Source organism: Ixodes scapularis, unplaced genomic scaffold (genome assembly GCF_016920785.2).
Source record: "Ixodes scapularis isolate PalLabHiFi unplaced genomic scaffold, ASM1692078v2 ptg001299l_1__unscaffolded, whole genome shotgun sequence".
Lineage (NCBI taxonomy): Eukaryota > Metazoa > Arthropoda > Arachnida > Ixodida > Ixodidae > Ixodes > Ixodes scapularis.
This window is the reverse complement of record NW_024610136.1, coordinates 329,432-350,690: the sequence shown is the minus strand read 5'-3', so window position 1 is coordinate 350,690 and position 21,259 is coordinate 329,432. Positions and strand designations below refer to the sequence as shown.

At 46.4% G+C, this 21,259-nt stretch overlaps 1 protein-coding gene across 1 annotated transcript in view; it reads right to left on the bottom strand.

Moving 5' to 3' along the window:
* Window positions 1-21,259, bottom strand: part of LOC121834533 (cholesterol transporter ABCA5-like) — a 192,491-nt gene that overhangs the window by 51,288 nt on the left and 119,944 nt on the right. Inside the window, exons 7-18 of the mRNA XM_042288236.1 lie at window positions 20,993-21,216; window positions 20,355-20,541; window positions 18,926-19,072; window positions 17,322-17,466; window positions 14,729-14,885; window positions 11,229-11,577; window positions 10,253-10,372; window positions 8,495-8,633; window positions 8,335-8,425; window positions 5,759-6,044; window positions 2,329-2,442; window positions 80-272 (exon numbers count right to left, since the gene is read on the bottom strand). Coding sequence (XP_042144170.1) covers window positions 80-272; window positions 2,329-2,442; window positions 5,759-6,044; window positions 8,335-8,425; window positions 8,495-8,633; window positions 10,253-10,372; window positions 11,229-11,577; window positions 14,729-14,885; window positions 17,322-17,466; window positions 18,926-19,072; window positions 20,355-20,541; window positions 20,993-21,216 — 2,152 coding nt within the window. The remainder of the gene's footprint in view (window positions 1-79; window positions 273-2,328; window positions 2,443-5,758; window positions 6,045-8,334; window positions 8,426-8,494; window positions 8,634-10,252; window positions 10,373-11,228; window positions 11,578-14,728; window positions 14,886-17,321; window positions 17,467-18,925; window positions 19,073-20,354; window positions 20,542-20,992; window positions 21,217-21,259) is intronic.

Sequence of the window (21,259 nt, the reverse complement as noted above, 5' to 3'; positions counted from 1 at the left end):
TTGTCCCGCCATGTACTATCTTTCTTCACTAGGCAGCGTTGTCGGAGGTTTTGATTAAAGCGTTCTGAAAGGTTACTACCTTCCGAGCTCGGTACCCGATAGGCTTCGATAATTTTGCCGTCCGGATAGAATTCTGGGGTGAGCAGGCCAAGCTTGTTGACGGGAACTTCGCTCTTGGAGAGAAAGGAGTAGCTCAGTACCACCATGAAGACGGGCAGCACCACCAGGGGCACCACGTGCATCGGGGCGCGGAGGAAGAGCAGCATCCGAACCTGCACTCGCACACCCCGAAATGGGAAATAAAAAGTTTACAAATAGAAAACTCTCTGTTGTGTTACGATTTATCAGGCAACCTTAGTGCTTCGAAGATCTTCTCAAATGTGTAACTGACGTACAGAAGGTGACAGAACACGAGGCTAAAATTCTTCACACCGTTTCTCCTGCGGGCAACAAAAAATGCCTTATTCGCTACACATGATTCTAACCGAAGACGACGGACGACAAAGGGGACAAGGGACAAACACACACGTCTCAGTTCGCTATTCATTCAAGAACTTTTTTTTAGCTAAACGGTGCGCTGCAAATCTAATCAAATTGCTTAAAGGAAAACACGTCTTAGTGTACTTTTGTTTCTTTATTTCGTCAATAACTATATCACTTTATTTTAGATCACTTTATTGTTCCATTTCAATTTTACAGCAACCAGTGTGCATCTAATTTGTCCTTCAGACTTCCTAGAGCTTCGCACTCTTTGTTCAGGATTAAGGATTAAAGTTAGACTGTTTTCTTTTAAATAAATAACGAGTTATATTAACACTTTCATATTTTGACATTTTGAGATCGGCATACTGAACTGAGTTCATTTGTGTCTTTACAAGACATGACATAAAAACATCCGTGAAATTTGCATTCGAAATTTAGATATCGCCAACGTACATATAGTACCAGTGTAATTGTTAGCTTTTGGCGTCTGGTCAGGACATCATGTAAACCTGTACGTGTTGTGCGCGTAAACACTTTACAAAAAAAAAAATTGGGGGGGGGGGGGAGATTTGTTAATTAGAGTAGATCAGCTCCACTACCAATTTCAATCTGGATGAGCATTATGCAGCCGTGTGGTCATGCGGTTAACGATTCCAGGCTAGCAGTCTCACGGCAATGGCCAATTAATTGGGGTTGTGTGGATATTTGTACAGCGTGTAGTTGGTTAGCCATTTCAAAGTTGCGACGAGTCACTCGCTGTAGAGGAGCAATTTAGCCAGTGCAGTACAACCGCTAGCCTGGGGTCTTTAACATGCACCACGCAGTAGTGATACACGACCGCACGGGCCGATACGATGCTCATCCAGATCGAAACGGGCAGGGGTGGGGATTGAACCCAGGGTTCCTGGGTTCTACACCGCGAGCTTTCGCTCCACGTGCTCCGAGCTGGTGTGCGCTAGCAAACTCGGCTACCGATCCTTCTACGGCAATGGCCAAGTTGGCTATCTACAACGGAGATACGATCTAGCCTCCCACGGTCTACACATGTATGCACAAAATGTTACGTTATTGGTCTTCACTTGTATACTAATTTTCGACAATAGGATCGTTCAATTAACTTGCTCCTCTTGCACCGCCGCAAAAAAGTGTAGGGCAGTGTACTTCCGGCCTGTGCATTGAGACACAACCGGAAGTAGACCGCCCTACCCTTTACTGCGCTGGTGCAGGAGGTTCAGGAAAATCGAACGAGCCTAATGTGTACAATATACGTTTCCTTACAAAGTTCAGCGATTGTCGACACTCTATGCTCGAGAAAATGATTTCCTTCTAAATACTTTGAAAAGAACATCGATCAGGAAGACCGATCCATAGAGGTCACTATTGTCACGCTATGCGGAAAGAACGTCGTCTGCTTCTTGCGCAGGTGTGCCGGTGACGTCAGAACGACGCCGAGCTCTGATTGGCTCTGATTGAAAGGACAGTGGGTAGACCTCAATGCTAGATGCCTCGAGGTCTACCCACTATTTTTTTTTTTTAATCAACCAATGAGAGGTCGGCGTTCTGACATCATCGCAACTCCTGTGAAAGCAGCAGACGACGTTCTTTCTGCATTGTCACTGACAGCTTACGAGACAAAGGGCGTGGCAAGCCCGAACTTATTATCGCTCATCAGCCAATAGGATGGCAGAGTTAGACGATAGGAAGACCAAAGAACGAATTACAAAGCAAGATGCGCGAACCCACTGTGTCACGCCCTGCGTTTTTTTACGTTCTTAGTGACTACCGAACCCAAACTTCTGACAATGAGAAAAAAGCGACTCGCTGCGAGTGCCCCCGAATACGTGCCTTGAAGAAGGCGACGAATGACTGGAACGCATTGGGAACCACAGTCGTGATTGGCATGGCTTCGCCGGTGGTCTTAAGGAGTTCCATCTCTTCGATCTCTTTCTGGTAATGTTGCTGCGAGCCAAAGAATAATAAAGGGAACTTCATCATTCGGCCGCCAACGGTCACGTTGCACAGCTCAGTCAGCATTCGATGCTGTAAACAGTCGAATGGTCAACATGGTTGCTAATAAAAATGTCTTTAAAATCATGCTCTTGTGTGCATAAGTATAAGTACATACCGAAGCCGTTGATAGATATAAAAAAGGACAGTATTTATATCGAGGTCTTAGTGACGCTGGCCTCCTGGCGCTAGGTTGTTCAAGCATCCAATCTTCAGTCTGCCCCACTCTTCAGTGCTCTACCTACATTAAGGTTTATATAACAATTTATACCCGAAACCCATACACGTTTATGGGTTGTAATGTTACTGAAACAAAAGGTTCGGGTCTTTCTAGACAAAAATTTCCTTTGCATAATCAGTGGTGACAGCATCATCGCCATGACGCTTAACCTCTAAAACATTAGCGTATTTTGTCCAACCTGCGATATATTTCCTGAACCTCTCGGTATTGTTATTTTCTAACCTCGCTTACAAGAACCTTTTGCATTAAAACAATTTGTATGCAACTACTAGAACATAGCTGAATCTTCATATATGCCTTCAAATAACAAAACACCTAGGTCTTGCACATGCAAATTAAATTTCAGGGTAATGGACTACCTACCAGGATGTGCTGTAATCATTTGCGTGACGTCAACTCTACCAAATGCAAAACCAAGTGGATGATCGTTTTTCCATTTCACAAAAACTCCGTCAAAATAAGAGATCTAATTTCGAAATCTACGGCTAAGAAAATATAATTATATATGGAAGTAAGACAGAGCGGCTTTCTTTATATCAGGGCCGTCACCCTCAGCCCCTTTTCAAAGCGCCTTTCCCATAAAAAAAAAAAAAAAAAGTTAAGCAAAACTTTGCGTTTTACGCACGAGATGCAATGCTTTACAAATAGCCGCATATTTTGTACAAGCATACTATTCCAACTCTTCTAAAGTTATAAACCATAAAAAAGCGCAAAAACAATTTCTAGCAGTGTTTTTCTTTGTTCTTTTTTTTACAGTTTAGTAGTAATATTGAATAAGAAGTTAGTGCACAAACGTCGTGCTCTAAATTGAGCATAATTAAGGAAAAAAAACATGTCTAGGATAAAATAAGACAGAACAAACACGAGCTCGTGTTTGTCCTGTTCTTTATTTTACCCTATACACTCCATGCGGGAACTATAGGGGGCGCTTTGAAGAACGCGCGCAGCACCGCTAGCGGAGGAGCTGGCGTTCGACTGTGAGGCGCGTTCAGCAGCCTGCGGCGTCTTTTCGCATGCCAAGCTGTGGCGGCGGAAGCGCGCACGGACGAAACTTTTGCTTTTTGAGCCGATACGTTGAGGGTGACGTTGCATGAGTGCTGGGGCAGAAGGGCATTTAGCTGGTCTCCACTTATATATTGAGTTTGAGTCGTAATTAGGGGTAATTTCTCTAGTTTCGGCCGAAAAAGGAGTTGGAGTAATTTTCCGAAAAACAAGACGGCCGCCACCTTAATTGCTCTGAGTGGGAAATTTATTTCGCTCGTCGCTGTAAACCTGGGACTGCTGGAACGATGATATTTGGAGGCGAGTGAGAGGTTCACTAAGTTTGTGCACGAAGAGAGCCAAGTTTCTTTAAGACAGCAGGTGTGACAGTTATGTTTCTAACGAATAAAGAAATAAAGCTGTACGGGATATCCAATATTGGACCCAAAATGTTGTGTTATAGCGGGCTGTGCAAAGTGCAGATTTGGGCGCACAGGTGCTTGGACTTGACAGTAACATGACACAGCACTTATTATACAAAAAAAAGGTGGCATAGGGAAACCAGGTGAAAATTTGGTTTGGGCGGCGTAACTCAATGGGAACCGGTTTTGATCATGAAAAGGCTGTCAAGAGAATACCACTGGTCGGGAGTGGTGGAGACTTTAGAGGTAGGAAGTGACTAGTGGACTGTACTTCCAATTGAAACAACTTTACGAAAGGTGGTTCCAAAGCCGAGAAAACAAAGTTGTCGGCCAACACACGGTTTGGCCGCCAAGGGCTTTTGCGGTCAGCTGTTGTGTAATAACCTGTTGTGCGAGGTGCTGATTTTCGGCGCACAGGTACTTTGACATGACCGTCACTTGGCACAACACTTATTATAACAAAAAGAGTTGGCATATCGAAACCAGGTGGAAATTTAGTTTGGGCGGCGTAACTAAACGGGAACTGGCTTTGACCGTCAAAGGCTGTCAGATAATACCACTCATCGTGGGAGGTGCACATTTTACAGGTAGGAAGGAACCAGTGGACGGTACTTCCAGTTCGAACCACTTTGCGATAGGTGGCTCTAAAGCCGAGAAAAAAAAAATGTTGTCTACAGAACTCGGAGTGTCAGCGTTTCCACATCCAAAAGGAGGCTGGTCAAGAAAGAAAGCACACCACATAAACTTCCATACTCAAACGCCGATTCTCCAGTGATTCCGAGTTTCATTGTTGTTTTCTTTAGATTTATATTTGTCACTTTTTTTACCTTTCGAATCTTTCTTCATGAAGTACAGATTGCGTGCCATACTTGTCCGGAAATATCATCGACACGTACGATGGGGACGAAACTTCTTTGGAGGGCATTCCTCCAACGAAATTGGCACTGCATACCTGCGAGTGTGGGTTCGTCCTATCGGCGCTGACACGTGTAGGCGTTACTGGTACGAAAACAAACGCAGAGCGCAAAGCGGCAGTGTAGAATATGTCAGCCGTGCCGACACAGTGGCAGACATGATCGGGAGACCAAATTTCTCACGTCGTACGGCACGGGTTCATCGTTGTCGCTGTCCCACAAAACATCGGCGAGGTGAAAAACTGTGAAACTTTGTCTCCACGAGATACGACGCATAACTATCGAAGCACTTAAAATGACGCAGCACAGGCAGCACTTCATGCTGTGAACCCAGCGCAACCGCACCACTCCGACTTCAGTGCGTACCAACGTACGCGGCGTGGTTTCGGTTTCGTTTTCTCTGGGGTTCTCGCTGCCTACCTTCGGTACCGGCCGCGCGGCGGCGCGCCAGTCGCGTCGCACGGAGTGTATAGTCCCGGGTTTGTAATATAGTCCGTTACAACTCATGAAGGTAGGGCGAGGGAAAGGAATGCCGGGGAGGAAGAAGCAGAGGGAACTCTAAAGAGAGGAGGAGGTTTTCCCCTCTCCTCTCCAGCGCTCTGTCTGCTTGCTCCTCCCCAACCTTCCTTTCCCTCGCCCTACCCTCTTGAGCTGAACATTACTATATATAGTGCAGTAGTGTTGTTGTTTATCTCTACGTCGTCACTCACATGAATGTCGCGGAGATGCAGATCCTCCGGCTTCTCCACCTCCCCCATCTTGAGGAAGACCTCCTCAAGCGTGGTCATCGAGATCCCGTAGCTCTTGATGCCCATGGCCTCGTCGCTGACGGCAGATTCGATGGCGCCGAAGAGGTTGGCGAAGTTGTACGTACTGTCCATAGGAAGGATGAAGGCGATCTCGGTGCTCGTCGTCCGATACACGGTAATATTCGGCACGAACTTCTGTATCAGCTGGGTGATGGCGGCCTTGTCCGAGCCATTCTCGATCACCATTCTGGAAAGGCAGCACGGCGATCGTGTGACACAAGCAACGCTTTCAAGAGACAGCTATAGGTTTCGTCAGAAAAAGGGGAGGAAGGGGGGGGGGGGGGGGGGGGGGGGCAACCAGCTTCACATTGTGCAGACTTCCTTAGAACACGTTCCAAGCCACTAAAGACTATATTATAGTAAACAATTCAAAACAGAAAGAAGAAAGAACAATGGAAGACCAAGGAACAACAAATAGAAAGAAAAGAACCCAAACAAAACACGAGTTTAATTACATGACAGCCACTGATTTTCGGGCCCGCTCCTTCGGCTAACTTCCACCAGGATTTCTTGTTTACAAGTTGGTTTTTGTATGCAACTTTTTTATTGGTTTTTACCCTGTTCGGTAATTTTTAATTGTGTTAAGTCTGAAATGCTAACCTTGGAGCAGGCTGAGGTACTTTATTTTTATCCCTTTACGTGCCTTAGCTCAATTACATAGGTTTTGTCAAATTCATGTTGTAGGATATATTCTGAATACGAAAGCATTTCTTGATTCCAATGATGCAATGGAGGAGAAGACTGTGTGCGGTGTCCTCCTTTCTCTGTTTTCCTCAGTCTCGAGGTTTTTCAAAAATGAATTGTCTCCAGCTCGCTTGTTTTGAGCATTTTAACCGTGTCTGTATTCTTTAATAGTATTACACGGAAGAGGTATGGTCTCAAATTTGTCCCATACATTTCACCGTGCTATACACATTTTTCACGTAAGGTCCCTTCCCCTATTTCAGCCCGCCGGCCGCCTTTACAGGGTATTGAGAAGCAGACGTGGACGTCGCCGCCGCTCGTGCGCTGCTCGACTACCACATCGCTGCGGCGTGTCTATGTTACAGCATCCACGTGCATGACTATAACACGAAGTTTCCGTCCGAAGTGCAAGCTCACTGAACTGAACATTTTAACTCGAAAGATTCATAAAATACATTATACAAACCGGCAAGGCGCGTTAAGGGCGGAGGTTCGCCGCATTCTTAGCCCAGACGTTGGGTGGGCACCCAGTCGGGGTTCATATCGTCCACGAGAATCGAAGGTTCGCCTTCACGTTCAAGGACGTGTCTGTACTTGAGGCATTAAAAGTCTAAGCATCTGATCTGTACAAACTCGCGCCGCTGCCGGAACACGATCGGCACAAGTGGGTTATCAACACCACAGATATAAGGAAGCTCAGCGACAAATGTAAAAGCAAAGAGACCAGCCGCTGCTGTCCGTAATCTAGAAGGAGGTGTGTCACTCTCTGTCACTCTCTGCAGCGTCACAGCACCAGACACTGTAAAGCTACCTTCGCCGCTGTGGCAAAGCGCACAGAGTACGATGGTTAGGTATGAGTAATCCATGTATTACGGATGACACATGTATTTCTTACCGGTAATGATGCAACGACCACAAACACGGCCGCTGTCGAGGTTTTTCAAATCCTACCGGCGTAGGCGAGCAAAAGCTCCGGTGTTTTGGGGTCAGAAGTTTTGTGCTCTCAAGCGGTCGGTTTATCACTTTAAGCAAGCAATGCAGCCCTATATTTGGCACTGCGCTATTCTCCTTTGCGGAGGGCTTGCTTCTGCTGCGGCAACCGAGCATCGCGCTCATCGGCATCGCTGTACCACTTTGATCGCAAGAGCAGATAACACAAAAACACGAAAGAAAGAAACGCGCACCGAAAACGATGAAGTTGCAGGGGCCAGAGTCGCCGGCGGCGGCCTGAAACCGAAACTATGTCAGTACCTGGTGATGGCGGCGACATATCACTTAAGACCCGGCAGTGACGTCCGAGAGAACGGTGTATACATTGCAGCGGATTAAACGCGTCACCGTCGGAAGCGTTTGGGAGACAGAGGGGTGAAAAAGGGGGGGGGGGGGGGGGGGGGCGTGGTTGGGGGACAGAATACCAAGAGGGTTGAACCCCTTTTTCACCAATTATTTGCTGGAAGTCTCACATTTATTTAAAACAGCAGAACCTCTCAATAACAAGGGCCAACATAATGAAAATGCCATAGTCATGCGAACTTATAATACGCCTATAATCCTGTGTACTCATATCACCGTACTGATCTTTGAATTCAAATACTGATGTTGTTAAGATTAAGTAATGCACTAAAGACGAAACTGTTTATCCGAATTTCTTGTATCTAGTCATATCTTTTAGCAGAAACATACTTTTCATCATATGTTGCCAGCCAATTGTGGTACGTGATAAAAGTACCAAATTATTAAATTTGCGTATAAGGTGTACCGAGAGCAAGCGGTAGTATCAAAACGAAGCTCACGTCAGATGGTATCCAATTCCAAAGCGATTCTTGAGAAACAGCGACGTGCCCGCACAGCGGAGTTTCCCTTTGCAGATGATGGCTTTCCAGTCTGTCGAGAGGAGCAGCATAGAACCGTAGTCAGAGAACAAACACGCTCGAACGAGATGTTCGAACCAACCTGCGAGAATATCCGCTTCGTCCATGAAGTGTGTCGTGAGAACGATGACTTTGCCTTCTTTGCGTTTCTGGAGTTGACTCCAAAGATGACGCCTGGAGTAAGGATCCATGCCGCTGCTGGGTTCGTCGAGAAACACTATCTGTCGAGGAAGCAAGATTGCTGCGGGTATTCGCCGACCTCAAGGCGGGATGAAATGTGGGGTCGTCATTCGATTCTTTCACGAGTCCCTTTTAGAGCGCGGCTCTTAGGCGCTCGTTCCCGTGTTCCGCGGCGTCGGAGTCGCCGTCGCCGTCGGCGTAACCGCCGGAGGAGAAGTGGGTACGCAAGAGAAGGAGGGGAGGGTACAGAGGAGGAGGAGGGGAGGGTATGGAGAATAAGAAACGGAGGGTGCGCAGGAGGATGGGAGGGTATGGAGGAGGAGGAGGGGAGGGTACGGAGAAGGAGGAGGGGGATAGGGAGGAGGAAGGTACGAAGGAGGAGGACACGGAAGAGGAGGAGGAGGGGAGGGTACGCAAGAGAAGGAGGGGAGGGTACAGAGGAGGAGGAGGGGAGGGTATGGAGAATAAGAAACGGAGGTTGCGCAGGAGGATGGGAGGGTATGGAGGAGGAGGAGGGGAGGGTACGGAGAAGGAGGAGGGGGATAGGGAGGAGGAAGGTACGGAGGAGGACACGGAAGAGGAGGAGGAGGGGTGGGTACGCAAGAGAAGGAGGGGAGGGTACAGAGGAGGAGGAGGGGAGGGTATGGAGAATAAGAAACGGAGGGTGCGCAGGAGGATGGGAGGGTATGGAGGAGGAGGAGGGGAGGGTACGGAGAAGGAGGAGGGGGATAGGGAGGAGGAAGGTACGAAGGAGGAGAAGGACACGGAAGAGGAAGAGGAGGGGAGGGTACGGAAGAGGAGCAGGGGAGGATACGGACGGGGAGGGTACAAAAGAGGAGGAGGGTGCAGAAATCAAAATACCTCAAGAGTTGCACTCTAATTTCGCATTACACAGGTTTGTAAAAGTTTTTAATTTTGTTACTAAAATCCCCATGCGTATTTATATAACCTATATGCCAATATACCACATGAAAAACCCATACGAAGAAATATTTGAAAATTAAGGAGTTTTCTCAGTGGATTTTTCAATTTTAAGCAGTTCCAGACAATATCTCGTGCCTTAGATACGTATATAGCCCATAGAACACAAAATATTGTCGGCTGCCGTGCGCTACATTTATTTAGCTGGGATATTGCTTTTGGCCAAATTATTAAAGACGAGGGGAAAAAAAAAGATTGCCATGTATGAGCCAGTTGAGGCACAGTAGAAAACTATGGCCAAACATTGACATGACCTGTGTTTTCTTTATTGAGACTATGGCGTATAAAATGTCCTACAATTTATTCATATGACATTGTGGCATATGGGATCATATCAGTCATACAGTCTTTATTTCAATGGGGCTGTTACTGCTATTTTTTTATACTCGTCCCTTATGCTCATCTGAGACTTCATGAGGGGTACTAACAATGTCAACCCGAAACATACATCCGGTTCATTTCATAATATATGTATTCATGCTTGCACCAGATTCATATAACAATCAGTCAAACATCACATCACACAGCAATGCTAAATAATTACACCAACGCCGCACAATTGAATGGAAAAGACAATAAAAAAGTCAATTGTCAAATACAGAAGAAAAAAATGATGCGATCAGAAAACGAACCGGTTCATATGGTTCTGTTACTATATTTAGTTTATGTCTCTTCTTACCTTAGGATCGCCTATCAGCGCAATTCCCACAGAAAGCTTTCGTTTCTGTCCTCCGCTGAGTTTAACCGCCGGCACGTCCGCTTTGTCCGTAAGATCCAGTTCTCTGAGAATGTTCTCCACCTGCAATGATTCATTACATTGAAGTGAGATTACCGAATTGATATCAATGGTTTCGTTACCGAATTCTACCAGGTCCGTAAGAGAAAATTAAACCCAGTTTTTGGGACTGAATAAATGAGGTATCGCAGAATGTGAGACCTTCATGTAAATTCGGTGCTAGCGGTAGTGATTAAATGCGAAAGAACCAAAACATGACCATACCTAAATATTTTTTTTTTATGAGCCGACGTTTAAATATGTTTAATATTCGTCAAACCAAGAAAAGACAGTGTGGGCGCGTGCGAATTTTATTTCAAAGGAAAAAAATATCAGAATGAAAAGTAAAATTGCTTTTTTACTTGCTAACAATTTTTTTTTGCGTTTTTTTTTTTTTTCGATCGAGGTTTGGCTTTTAGAACGTAGCAGGTTTTGCTAAGGCGCCTGGAATGCGTTTCCGACTGCTGTCTTTAGCGTCCTACACCGCCCATATATCGAATGTGATCTCGAAGTTTCCGTAAATAACGTCACAAAGAACGGAGTGTCATTCTGCCGTACGTCGCGATCCTGGCGGTGGTGCGTACAAGTTTTGGAAGCAAGGACGAGGGGACGCGAGCGTCGCTGTCGTCGTCGCGGCGTCCCAGCTCCTGTCTGCCGAAGCTTCAGAGGCTTGTCAAGCTGGAGAGCGATCTGAAGAAGAACAGGCGTCAGCCACATCTACCACCGCTGCTGGGACACCGCCAGAATCGCGGCCGGCGACAATGCGACACTTCTGTGACGTCATCAGGCGGAATCCGAGGGACCACGGTTTAGGACGCGGTCAACACGCCAGTAGTAGACGTGTTCCAAACACCAAAGTTTTGCAAAAAGGCCGTCCCACCTCTTCGTCGATGCAGCTCTTGGGGATGCCCTTCATCCTGGCGAAGAACGTGAGGTGCTGCCTGGCCGTGAGCGCGTCGAAGAGGATGTCTTCCTGGAGGCAGACGCCCAGCATGGAGCGGATCTGGGCCACGTCCTCGGCGTCCTCGGTGCTCAGGCCGTAGATGCGCGCCGTGCCCTGAGACGGGCTCAGCGTGCCCACCAGCATGTTGAGCAGCGTGCTCTTGCCGGCGCCGTTGTGGCCCAACAGCGCCGCGATCTGTCCCTCGTGCATGCACAGGCTGATGCCGTCCACGGCCACCACGGGCTCTTGGCGCCACGAGTGGAACACCTTGCGCAGATCCTGTATTCTGCCGCGTTCGTGGACGTCAACCGCGGGAATGATAGAGGACCGAAAAGATGATTGTCTGCTTTATTTCGTGTACTATGCACAATGAAATAACACCACCTTCTGCGCACTTCCACCTTTGTCCACTGTGCTGTGAAACGTGTTGAGAGCATGCGCAGTAACTTTCTCACGTGAAATATTAGACGCCGTGCGATTCTCCACGGCCATGTGACTCGGCATTTTTCGTCTGGTTGTAAACGCTTGAGAGATGTATGTATACTGCCTGGTGGGTAAGATGAACCGATGCATAATGGGCACAACAAACTAAACCTGAGAAAAACGCCCAGGAGAGCTGGTTGTAAAAGCTTACGGATATTGCGAAGCTATAAATAGTATTCCATGCAGACCCCGAGCCAGTGTCATTGTACCAAAGCTCCTTCGTATGGTTCTTTTGAATGTCACATTGTCGCGAAATTGCGGATCATGCCAGCGTTTGTGTTCATTGAACTCAGCATACCATCGTTCCCACGTCAAACGAAGGAACATATAGCTCTTAGGAAGTTCTTAGCTAACCACGATTCTAACAAGCGTATGACCGCTCTGTGGCAAATGGAATGTAAACAAAGCAGACTGGTTTACGGGAAGCTCGATACACGTTCGAGTCACGGTGGAGTCCGCGAGACCTCAGAGTCCGGGAATCGAGTATACACTCGTGGTACTCCTGGTACAGCAGGTATCGGGTACAGTTTTGGTGTACAGAGTGCTCGAGATCCGCTAGACGAACGATATAGCAACTCGGGCAGTAAACATCTCTAGAGTAGATAAACTTTAGATCAGCACTGTGGGCGAGTTACGTAAAGTGCCCACTGAAAGTAAATAGACCAGCAGACTCTAGCGATGCCTACAGTAATTAAACAGAGGAGCCATATGGTTACTAGTCTACACAAAAGTAACTGCATATTCTCGTCAAGCAGAGCAAGTACAGTAAGTTACTCTAGCGAGGCCAAGCGCTCCACTGGTCTATTTCGTTTTGAGACACGGCCTCTCTATATGATTCCCGCCCTCTTGAGAACGGTCTGCCGAACGGCTCTTTTTTGCCGGAGGAAACAAAAGTGCTTACGGTGGCCGCAGTGAGTGATATTAAGCCTAATGGCTCCGTGTAGCGGCCTTGTGACCGCTGTTTCACGCCTCACGCGGCGAGATTAGGAAACTCAGCTGGACCGCTCTATGTATTTCCTGGTGCAGCGGTCCCTTACAAAAATCTGTAGTTAAATTCTTTTGAATTTTTGTTGAAAATTTTCTGGAGTCCTATTGAATTTCTTTTTAAACTTTTTTGATGTTTTTTAGACTTTGTTTTGACAACTTATTTAACTCCTAGTTAAAATTGGCCACTTAAATTTTTTAGAATTCCTTCTTACATACATTCTTTTGAATTCCTTCTTACATAAATTTTGTTGAATTCCTTTTGACAAAATTGCAAATTAACGTTTAAAAAAAAACATTAAATTTTTTAATATATTTTTAAATTTTGTTAGGAAATAGTGTCTTTTTGATACATACACATCCCACAAATAAGCAATGTAAACAAACACAAACAGCATCAAGCACTCAACGCCAGAAACACAGTCCTGTTGACAGCACCAGAGCCTTATATAGCCTACATATTCAAGGTAATCATTTGGCCGGTGACGACCTCAGCACTTACTAAGTTTCCAAGTCTCCGGTCTCCTTCTCGAAAGTCTATCAAAGGAAAGACAGTGTTTCGAAGTTCGTGGACTCTATCTCTTACTAAAAAGCATTGGTACAACTAATAATAATTTCGTGTAGTCGCAAAAAACATCCACAAAAACGGCTCATAGAACCAATGTTTATCGCTTCTCTGCATAGCACCACTCGGGACAAAGCCAGTCAAGGCGGTTGCTCCACTTTAAAATAGTTATTTTGCTCTTCTTTACTAGTTGAATAGGGTCAATAATGCACCGATTGTCATTTAAAAAGTGAGAACGGCAGGGCGCCTGCCCTCCAGCACGCGCCCCATGCCTTCCGTCGTGCTTTGACTGCGCAGTCGAGCTCGAGGGGCGCGAGACGTTGAAGAGTTGTCAAGGATAGAAGGCTCGCGCTGGAGGCAGGAGAACGGAAGCTCCTCCCTATGGTTCTCAACTTGTCAGAGACTATTGAGAAACTTAGTGACTTTTGATATTTAGTCAAGATGTATGATGTTCAATAAAACGTCAACAGAAAGTCTGTAGCTTTTCTTTTGACACTGGCTACAGAAAGTCAACTGAATAATTTAAACACGAAGTAAATCGAACGCCTGCAGTATTTCTGATAACACTTTCAACAGGAAGTCTACAGAAAAAAGTTCCAACGTAGAGTTAATAGAAAGTCAATAGAAAATCATAAAAAAAGTTTGAACGAAAAATCAACAAACTCTTTGTTGACCATGTCAACAGGAAGTCAGTCGAAATAAAGTAATCAAAGTGAACAAGAAGTCAACACATTTTCAATAAAAAGTAACAAAAAAAAAACATCGGTCATATCGGACCCCGCACACGACCGCAGACCAAATAAAATAATAAAAAAATGTCTCTTTTTATAAAATATTATAAAGAAATAATGTCAATAGGTTTTCTTTTTATTTTTTAGAAAATAACCTACAGAAAACGTTGTTACAACTTCTTTTTATTTATTTTTTATAAATAAGTCTACAAAACAAAATCTATTGTTTTTCCTTTTGAATTTTTTTAGAAAATAATCTACAGAAAAACGTCTTTACAAGTTCTTTTTAATTTTTTTATAAATAAGTCTACAAAACAAAATCTATTGTTTTTCCTTTTGAATTTTTTAGAAAATATCCTATAGAAAAACATCTTTACAAGTTCTTTTTAATTTTTTTATAAATAAGTGTACAAAAAATTCAATATTTTTTCTTTTGAAAGTTTTTTGACAATAGTCAAAACAAAGTGCGTTTATAAAGGAATTCAGTAGGATCGCGGAAAGTCAATAAGAAGTCTAAAAAAATTAAAAAGAATGTTGAGACCCGTTTTTGTAAGGGGTAGGCCGTAGTGAAGCGGAAGTGATCAAGTGGCCGTGTCTGCAGAGCACTGTACGTGGTCGTCTAAGGATAGTGTTTAGCCTTCCGCAGTAAACAGCGAGACAACGAGATGACACACCTGATGGCTTCTCGCTCGAGAAGTTCAGCAGGGCGGTCTTCCACATCGGCGTTCGGAGCAATCTCGGACTTGGCGGATTTGTCGTGAACTTCCTTCGCCTTCCAAGGAGCAAAACACCTGAAGATGAACCAGGGGCTGCGACTCTGGCCGAACTCCCCTGCACAAGGGGAGATGCAGGTTGAGGTCAAGCTTCCACAGTGAACATTACAAGCAGATGCATTTCTATCTGTCAATCGAACCGCCATAGGCATTTATCATACAGACCGCTGAACAATATAGGCGAAACATAAAACTAATAAATTCTTTAAAATTAAAAACAGCTTAAGGATGTGGGGTCCCGTTAGCCCTGATCTAGTTGACAACCGAACGCCGGCACCTGGAGACTGGTCATCGGTCGCCTCCGTAGCAAGACGGTTCCTATGGTGCCTGAGGAACCGGATGGAGGACGGTTCCTATGGCGCCTCAGGAACCGGATGGAGGACATTGGCGTCGGCGGCGGTATACATCTGCGGACTAGCATCGCAGGAACGATTGGCATCCAGCATACACTGAAAGCGCACCTCTCCCAGACTTTCCTGATGACCTTTTTTGATCCCCGAAACTCCCCAGCAGAACGTAAGTGGAATAAGCCCTTTCTGTCGAGAGCTATGCGTTGACGTGTCACGTTTATTCGAAAACTAGGGACCAAGGAATCGGAAGATAACACTACAGATCACTGGCACCCTTTTTTTCGTTTCTTTTTTCGCTTGTTTGTTTGTTGCAGTATTTATACTCGATGTTAGCACATATAAACTTCAGTGTAAGTCAGCGCTGTTGTTCGTGTAAACTTTTCTTTCTGAACCTTGTCTGCGCTATTTGAAACTTTTAACCATAAAATGCCAACTGGCGCGAACGTCAACGTTAGTAATAAATGAACGAGGACATCATTGTCTTCGTCAATTTCTTATTTTTGTGTTCCGTCTAGGTGTCCTTTTAAACAAAAGCATTGAACCAACTACAGCAGATTTCCATTTTATGAGACACGCAGCTGAAGCTCAAGTTCAATATCCGTTTTCCAGGCACAGGCTATCTTTTAAGTGTGGCTCCTCATTCTTTCTTGCCTTTTTTGCCTTGCGAGGACACCAAGAATTCACCAAGTTTGGCGAATGAGCATCGTGAGGCGTGACTCAAAACGTGTCTGTGGTGCGTGCGATGGCGCCCAGTTCGTTTACGGCACAGGTGCATGGCAAATGGCCAACTCTCCTTGCTTAGACTGCGCCGCACTGCGCCACACGTCGACGCGACGTACGCGAAATCTGAGTTGGCTTCCGCAACAGTGCAATTCAGCATTGACGCAGTTGACTGTAATGTAAATATCCAAGCTTCAACGGTGGACATTCCAGTTACAAGCGCCTGTAATGCGGCGTTTACAATGGGTATTAGAATTGCAACTGCTTGAGTAGTAATTCATACCAAGTCTCTGCGGCGGGTGCTGCCACGGTGGCCATTGCCAATACGATTGTCTGTAATGCATACCAAGGCTTTGATGATGAACATTTAGATACGACTGCGCGTAATACAAGAAACTTGCATTGCATTGCATTTGCGAGCGAATACAATTCCTTGCAACAAATTACATTTTGTGCAATGGCTTTGTGATTCAGTTTATTTTTTCGTCAATATGACATACTTATTGTGTACTTGTCAAACTTCCATCTTATTTTGGTATACCATTACCACAGAATATCGTCCCATTACGTTAGATATCTTCAACAAAAAAGGCCGCAGTTTTCAATTTAATATTTCAAAAAGTTGCAGCCGCGTTTGTATTCCAAGTTTGAGACGCCTTCTTTAACAATTCTTTATGACCACAAGGCATTTCTCCAACGTGCCAGAAAACATCATATGGTAGCATTGCTGGCACATGCGAATATTTCTAATTATTTCCCTTGCAATCATAAAATAAAAAAATCCACACCCAGGATTTGCTGTTAGAGAACAGCCGTTATATCCAAAACACCCCAGAGATGTCCTTTGTGTTTTAATTTTTTATCTCTTTATCGTGTATGAAAAATAATTACTAACTCTACTGGCGAAAAGATTGAACTATAGGGGGCGCTCCGACCCGTTTGTTGTCCCCACACCTCGGTGTTTACCCAACACAAGGCACCCAAAACAAGGCACATGCCCACTGGCCTTGTGAGCATGTGTATGTTACCTTCAAAAGAGCGCGGGGCACAGTGTAATGTAAAAATACCGACAATAAACGAAGTGACGCTAAGTGCCGGTTTTCTCCCGAAAACAGTCGTCAAAGAATGCAAGCTTTACCCACTTCCGCTTTTGTGCTGAGTTCCGCACCGCGCATGCTGCATTGTTCCTGCAGGCCGGAGTGGTAACAAAAGAGCCCCTCCTCCCCCCAACCAATGAACACGAACTCCAGCCGAACGCTGACGCCGCGTTCGGTTAAGTCAGCCGAGCGCTGAGTCATTGCACTTGTTGTCCCCATCCGTGCAGTTCTAAAGTTAACCGCTTTGGGTGCCACGTTCTGATCTCCTCCCCAATAGCTTTAAGAATTTTGCGACATCTGAAATCATAGAGCAAGTGAAAAATTTACCTGGGATGATAGCGTCGAAATAGTAGGCGAGAAAGCCGTAGAGAAAAATGTCAAAGAGCAGCATAAGCATAGAGCTCCCCACGGAGAAGCCGTCTTCAAAGACATTCCGAAATCGCATAGAACCTATCACGTCCATCTGGCTGATCTGCAAGCGAAGAAAGAAAAATGGCGGTATTTTCGAAAACTAGCCTATCAGTAAGAAAATGTCAAGCTAATACAGGTGCAAAAATACATTCTAGAAATGTGTGCTCCAATCAGTGTTCACTATTAAGGCCTGTTCACACATGCAGCAGAGCGCTACAAGCATAGCGCTAACCTCGCGCTTAGCGCGTGCTGACGGCAGCGTTCAGCAGCTTTGTATCGCACCGTCAAAACTGTTGCTCATGGCAGACGATAAGTAGCTAACGACACGTGAGGAGCGCTACATCAGCGCTTCGCTGCATGTGAGAACCAGCCTTTAAAAGGAACACAAATCAACGTCCTTCCTTCGTTGAAAGTCTTTTTATCAGTTTGGAGAATAAAAAATGAAAGCCGTTTACAACTCCCTGTAACGCCGAATTGGAGCGCAGCTCTTGAGGCGGAGGAGGGAAGGTACTGAGGGGAGGGTATATTCCTCCTCCCTCCTCCTCCTCGTGATCCTGCCTGCTACTCCTGAACGATAGGGCTCCGGTTCGAAGCCGGCCGAGGGACAAGAGATAAAAGTTTTTTAAAATCATTTTTGGAGTAATGAAAATTCGGATTCGTCCCCGGTGCCCATCCTCCCTGCTCCCCTCCTTTCTCCTCCTCCCCTCACAGGGGTCACGGGATCTCGGGAAGAGGGGAGGGGGTCACGTGACCCCCGGACCTGGGGGGCCACGTGACCTGGGGGTGTCGCGTGTCCTGGAGGGTCACGTGACCTGGGGGATCACGTGACCTGGAGGGGTCACGTGACCTCCTGGTTACGCCGACGGCGATGGCGACGCCGACGGCGACGCCGCTCAAGGCGGAAACGGGCGCCTAAGAACTGCGCTCTAAAAGGGTGAGTGTCATCGAGCGCTACAGCGGTCAGGTAATTCCAGAGTTCAAAATCTGTTCACCCTTTTCGCCATGACAGCACGGCCCGGAATATGATATCGATCGGCCTGGTTGGTTGAACTTTCTTATAGAGACATCGGTCATCCGTTTGCACGGTGTCAAAAGACAAGAGCCGACAGGGCAAACAAGAGCCATCTATAGACAGATACAAGTTAAGCACGCGCCAAATCAACACCACTGCCATCCATACCAGATAAGGCATCGGATCGCTCCGCAGTCCGACCAGAAGTAGTAGCCACGAAAGTTTACGAGACCTTCGCGCGGCGCGAGCCTCGGCAGCGGATTATCGGCGCATCGCGGGGAAGCAGTGGGTGACTGCAGCGAGGGTGTGGGAAGAGCCTCCGACGTATTCTTAACTTGCATCTCACTGTAGTCCAGGCAACGCGATGCCACGTTGAGTAGGTAGGACTAATAGCAATCCATCATTGTACTCCTATGCATACGAAGCTGTATACTCCTTAACCGCGCGCAAATAAATCGCAGGACTGGCGTCGCTTTGGCCGAGTTTAAACAGCCAATGGCGAGCTCACCCGCTCAATGCCAAGGGTGAATGCTGCCGGCGAGAGCAGGGCGATCACGTAGAAGACCCAGGTGGAGACCCTGCCTCTGAGGAACACCGACAGCATGTAGAAGAAGCTGAAGAGCAGCATCATCAGTCCCACCACCGAGCCAGCCACCTGCGTGTCAGCGTGCAAGAGGGCAGGGAACGAGGCAGGAACAATAAGAGGAGCAACTAGAGTCATTAAGGAGCGCATAGCCTGGCGCTTCCTGAGTGCCTCGTTTTCCCTCCTCAGCCAATCAGATTGCTGCATTAGTTGAAAAGAACGCCAAAGATCCAATCAACAAGCGTGACCATGTCATGCGACGCGTTTCTCACTCTTTTCTGTCGTTCTCCACCTGTGACTATGCACGGAAGGACCCGAATGATTGAAAGAGCGAGTCTTAGAGCACTGCCGTATAAGATACAAATCCTATCACGCAAATTCCGACTGGCGGAAACATATACCCTGTGGGCCGCCCGTTCTTGGAATAATAGGAGTGTGCACATGAAGTCCCTGTGCGTTGAATTCAATTCAGTTCGGTTTATTGGCGTCCCTTCTGCATACAGGCGCAATTTTCAAAAATGAAAAGCCAAACATAGCTTCGCGAAGTTCAGTCCCTACATTTCGTCACGGGCTAACCAATAAAGGCAAAAAAAAATACTTACGAGGAATATAAATGAAACAACGGAGGACTAAGACGCAAACAGAAGCTTTTATTCAGAAAAATAATCGAAGCGAGGAAAGAAATAAAGAAAAAATTGATGATGGAGGCATATTTGTAGAAAATATAAAGGGGTGATTATCTATGAATGCGATAGAATTTATCGTTGCACAGAGGGGCTGGTGTTCGGTTCTACGGTAAATTTAGCGGGGAACCTGCATTTGTGCATAGGTCACGTAAAGTCAATATTTCGCTAAATTTAGCGGGGAACCCGATTTCGCTCAATTTAGCTGGGAATCTGAATTGGCACACGGGTCACGTGAAGCCAATTTTCCGCTAAATGTTGCGGGGAACCTGATTCGGCTAAACTCTAGCGGGGAACCTGAATTGATGCATAGGTCAGGTAAAGTCTATTTTCCGCTAAATTTAGCGGAACATTTACTACATGGAGGCGACATGCATGAGCAGAAATCTGCGATGAGTAGCTTCATATTGTTATCGCATTAAAAGAAAGGTAGTCGCCAGTGTTGCTGATTCGGCAGGGGGTTCGGGAATGGGTTCGGCAGTAGGGAGCTTTAGTAGACCGCTCCGATAACTCCGACAATGATACCCGATACACCTCCGGCGGTTTTTTGCATGCATCCTGACGCCATCAGGTGTCGTTACCAAGGTCATCGTAACTATCTACTAAAGCACCATTCTATCTACCGGAAACCGAACGGCGCACATTGCCGTTCGCTGGCCACAAGCACTCACCTTGGACTTGCTGAAAAAAGGCGTCGCCATGAAGCTGAACATGACGACTGTGAAGCCGTAGAGGAGCGATATGACGAACACGAGGACAATGTCCGTGTTTGGAAGAATGTGAAGCACGTACACCATCCCCGTCATGATCAAGCAGACGTTCACTACCACCACGGCTTCGACCAGGAACCACGCGGTCCTACAAGGATACGGGCCATCAGGACACATGGTACAATAAAGGCTGATATTGATAAAATAGTATTTACTCACGAAATAAGCAAATGCACTACTCAGTAAAGGATTTAACTTAGCTCGTTATACTCAGATAATCAGAACTCCCAACTTCAATTAGAAGGACGCGACGCTCCTCACAATAGGCAATCTCATTCGCTACATAGCGATAATGAGATGCGTTCCGTTGCTTGAGCTATCGGTGACTAAAAAGAGCGACGGCATCCTGAGAAGCAAACGTTTATCCAGAATTCGGAAGCAGGGAGGTGTCCGTAACTCCAGTGGGGATCTTGGGGCGTGCCTGTGCCATGGGTTTGTATATTTTTCGGAAGAAGTTAGGGGGGGGGGGGGGCGGACTTAACCGGGGGAATGTTTGGGAAGTGTTTGAGGCAATCTACAGACGTCGTCAGGTTACGCACCAGTAGGCTGAGGGCATCATGCCCATCATGAGCACGCCCTCCTTGATCTTGCGCTCCTTCTCGAGTACGATGTTGGCGCAGAGCACGGACACGAAGGGCGAGAAGGCCATCGTCAGGTAGAAGGGCACCACAGACCTCCACGTGGTGCCCGGGTCCACGTACGGAGGCTTGGGCAAGAGCCGCACCACTAGCTCCGGCAGCCGCGCGTCTGCCTTGGTCCAGAGCTGCGGGCCGACGCAGCGATAGAGAACTCAATCCGAGCTTTTA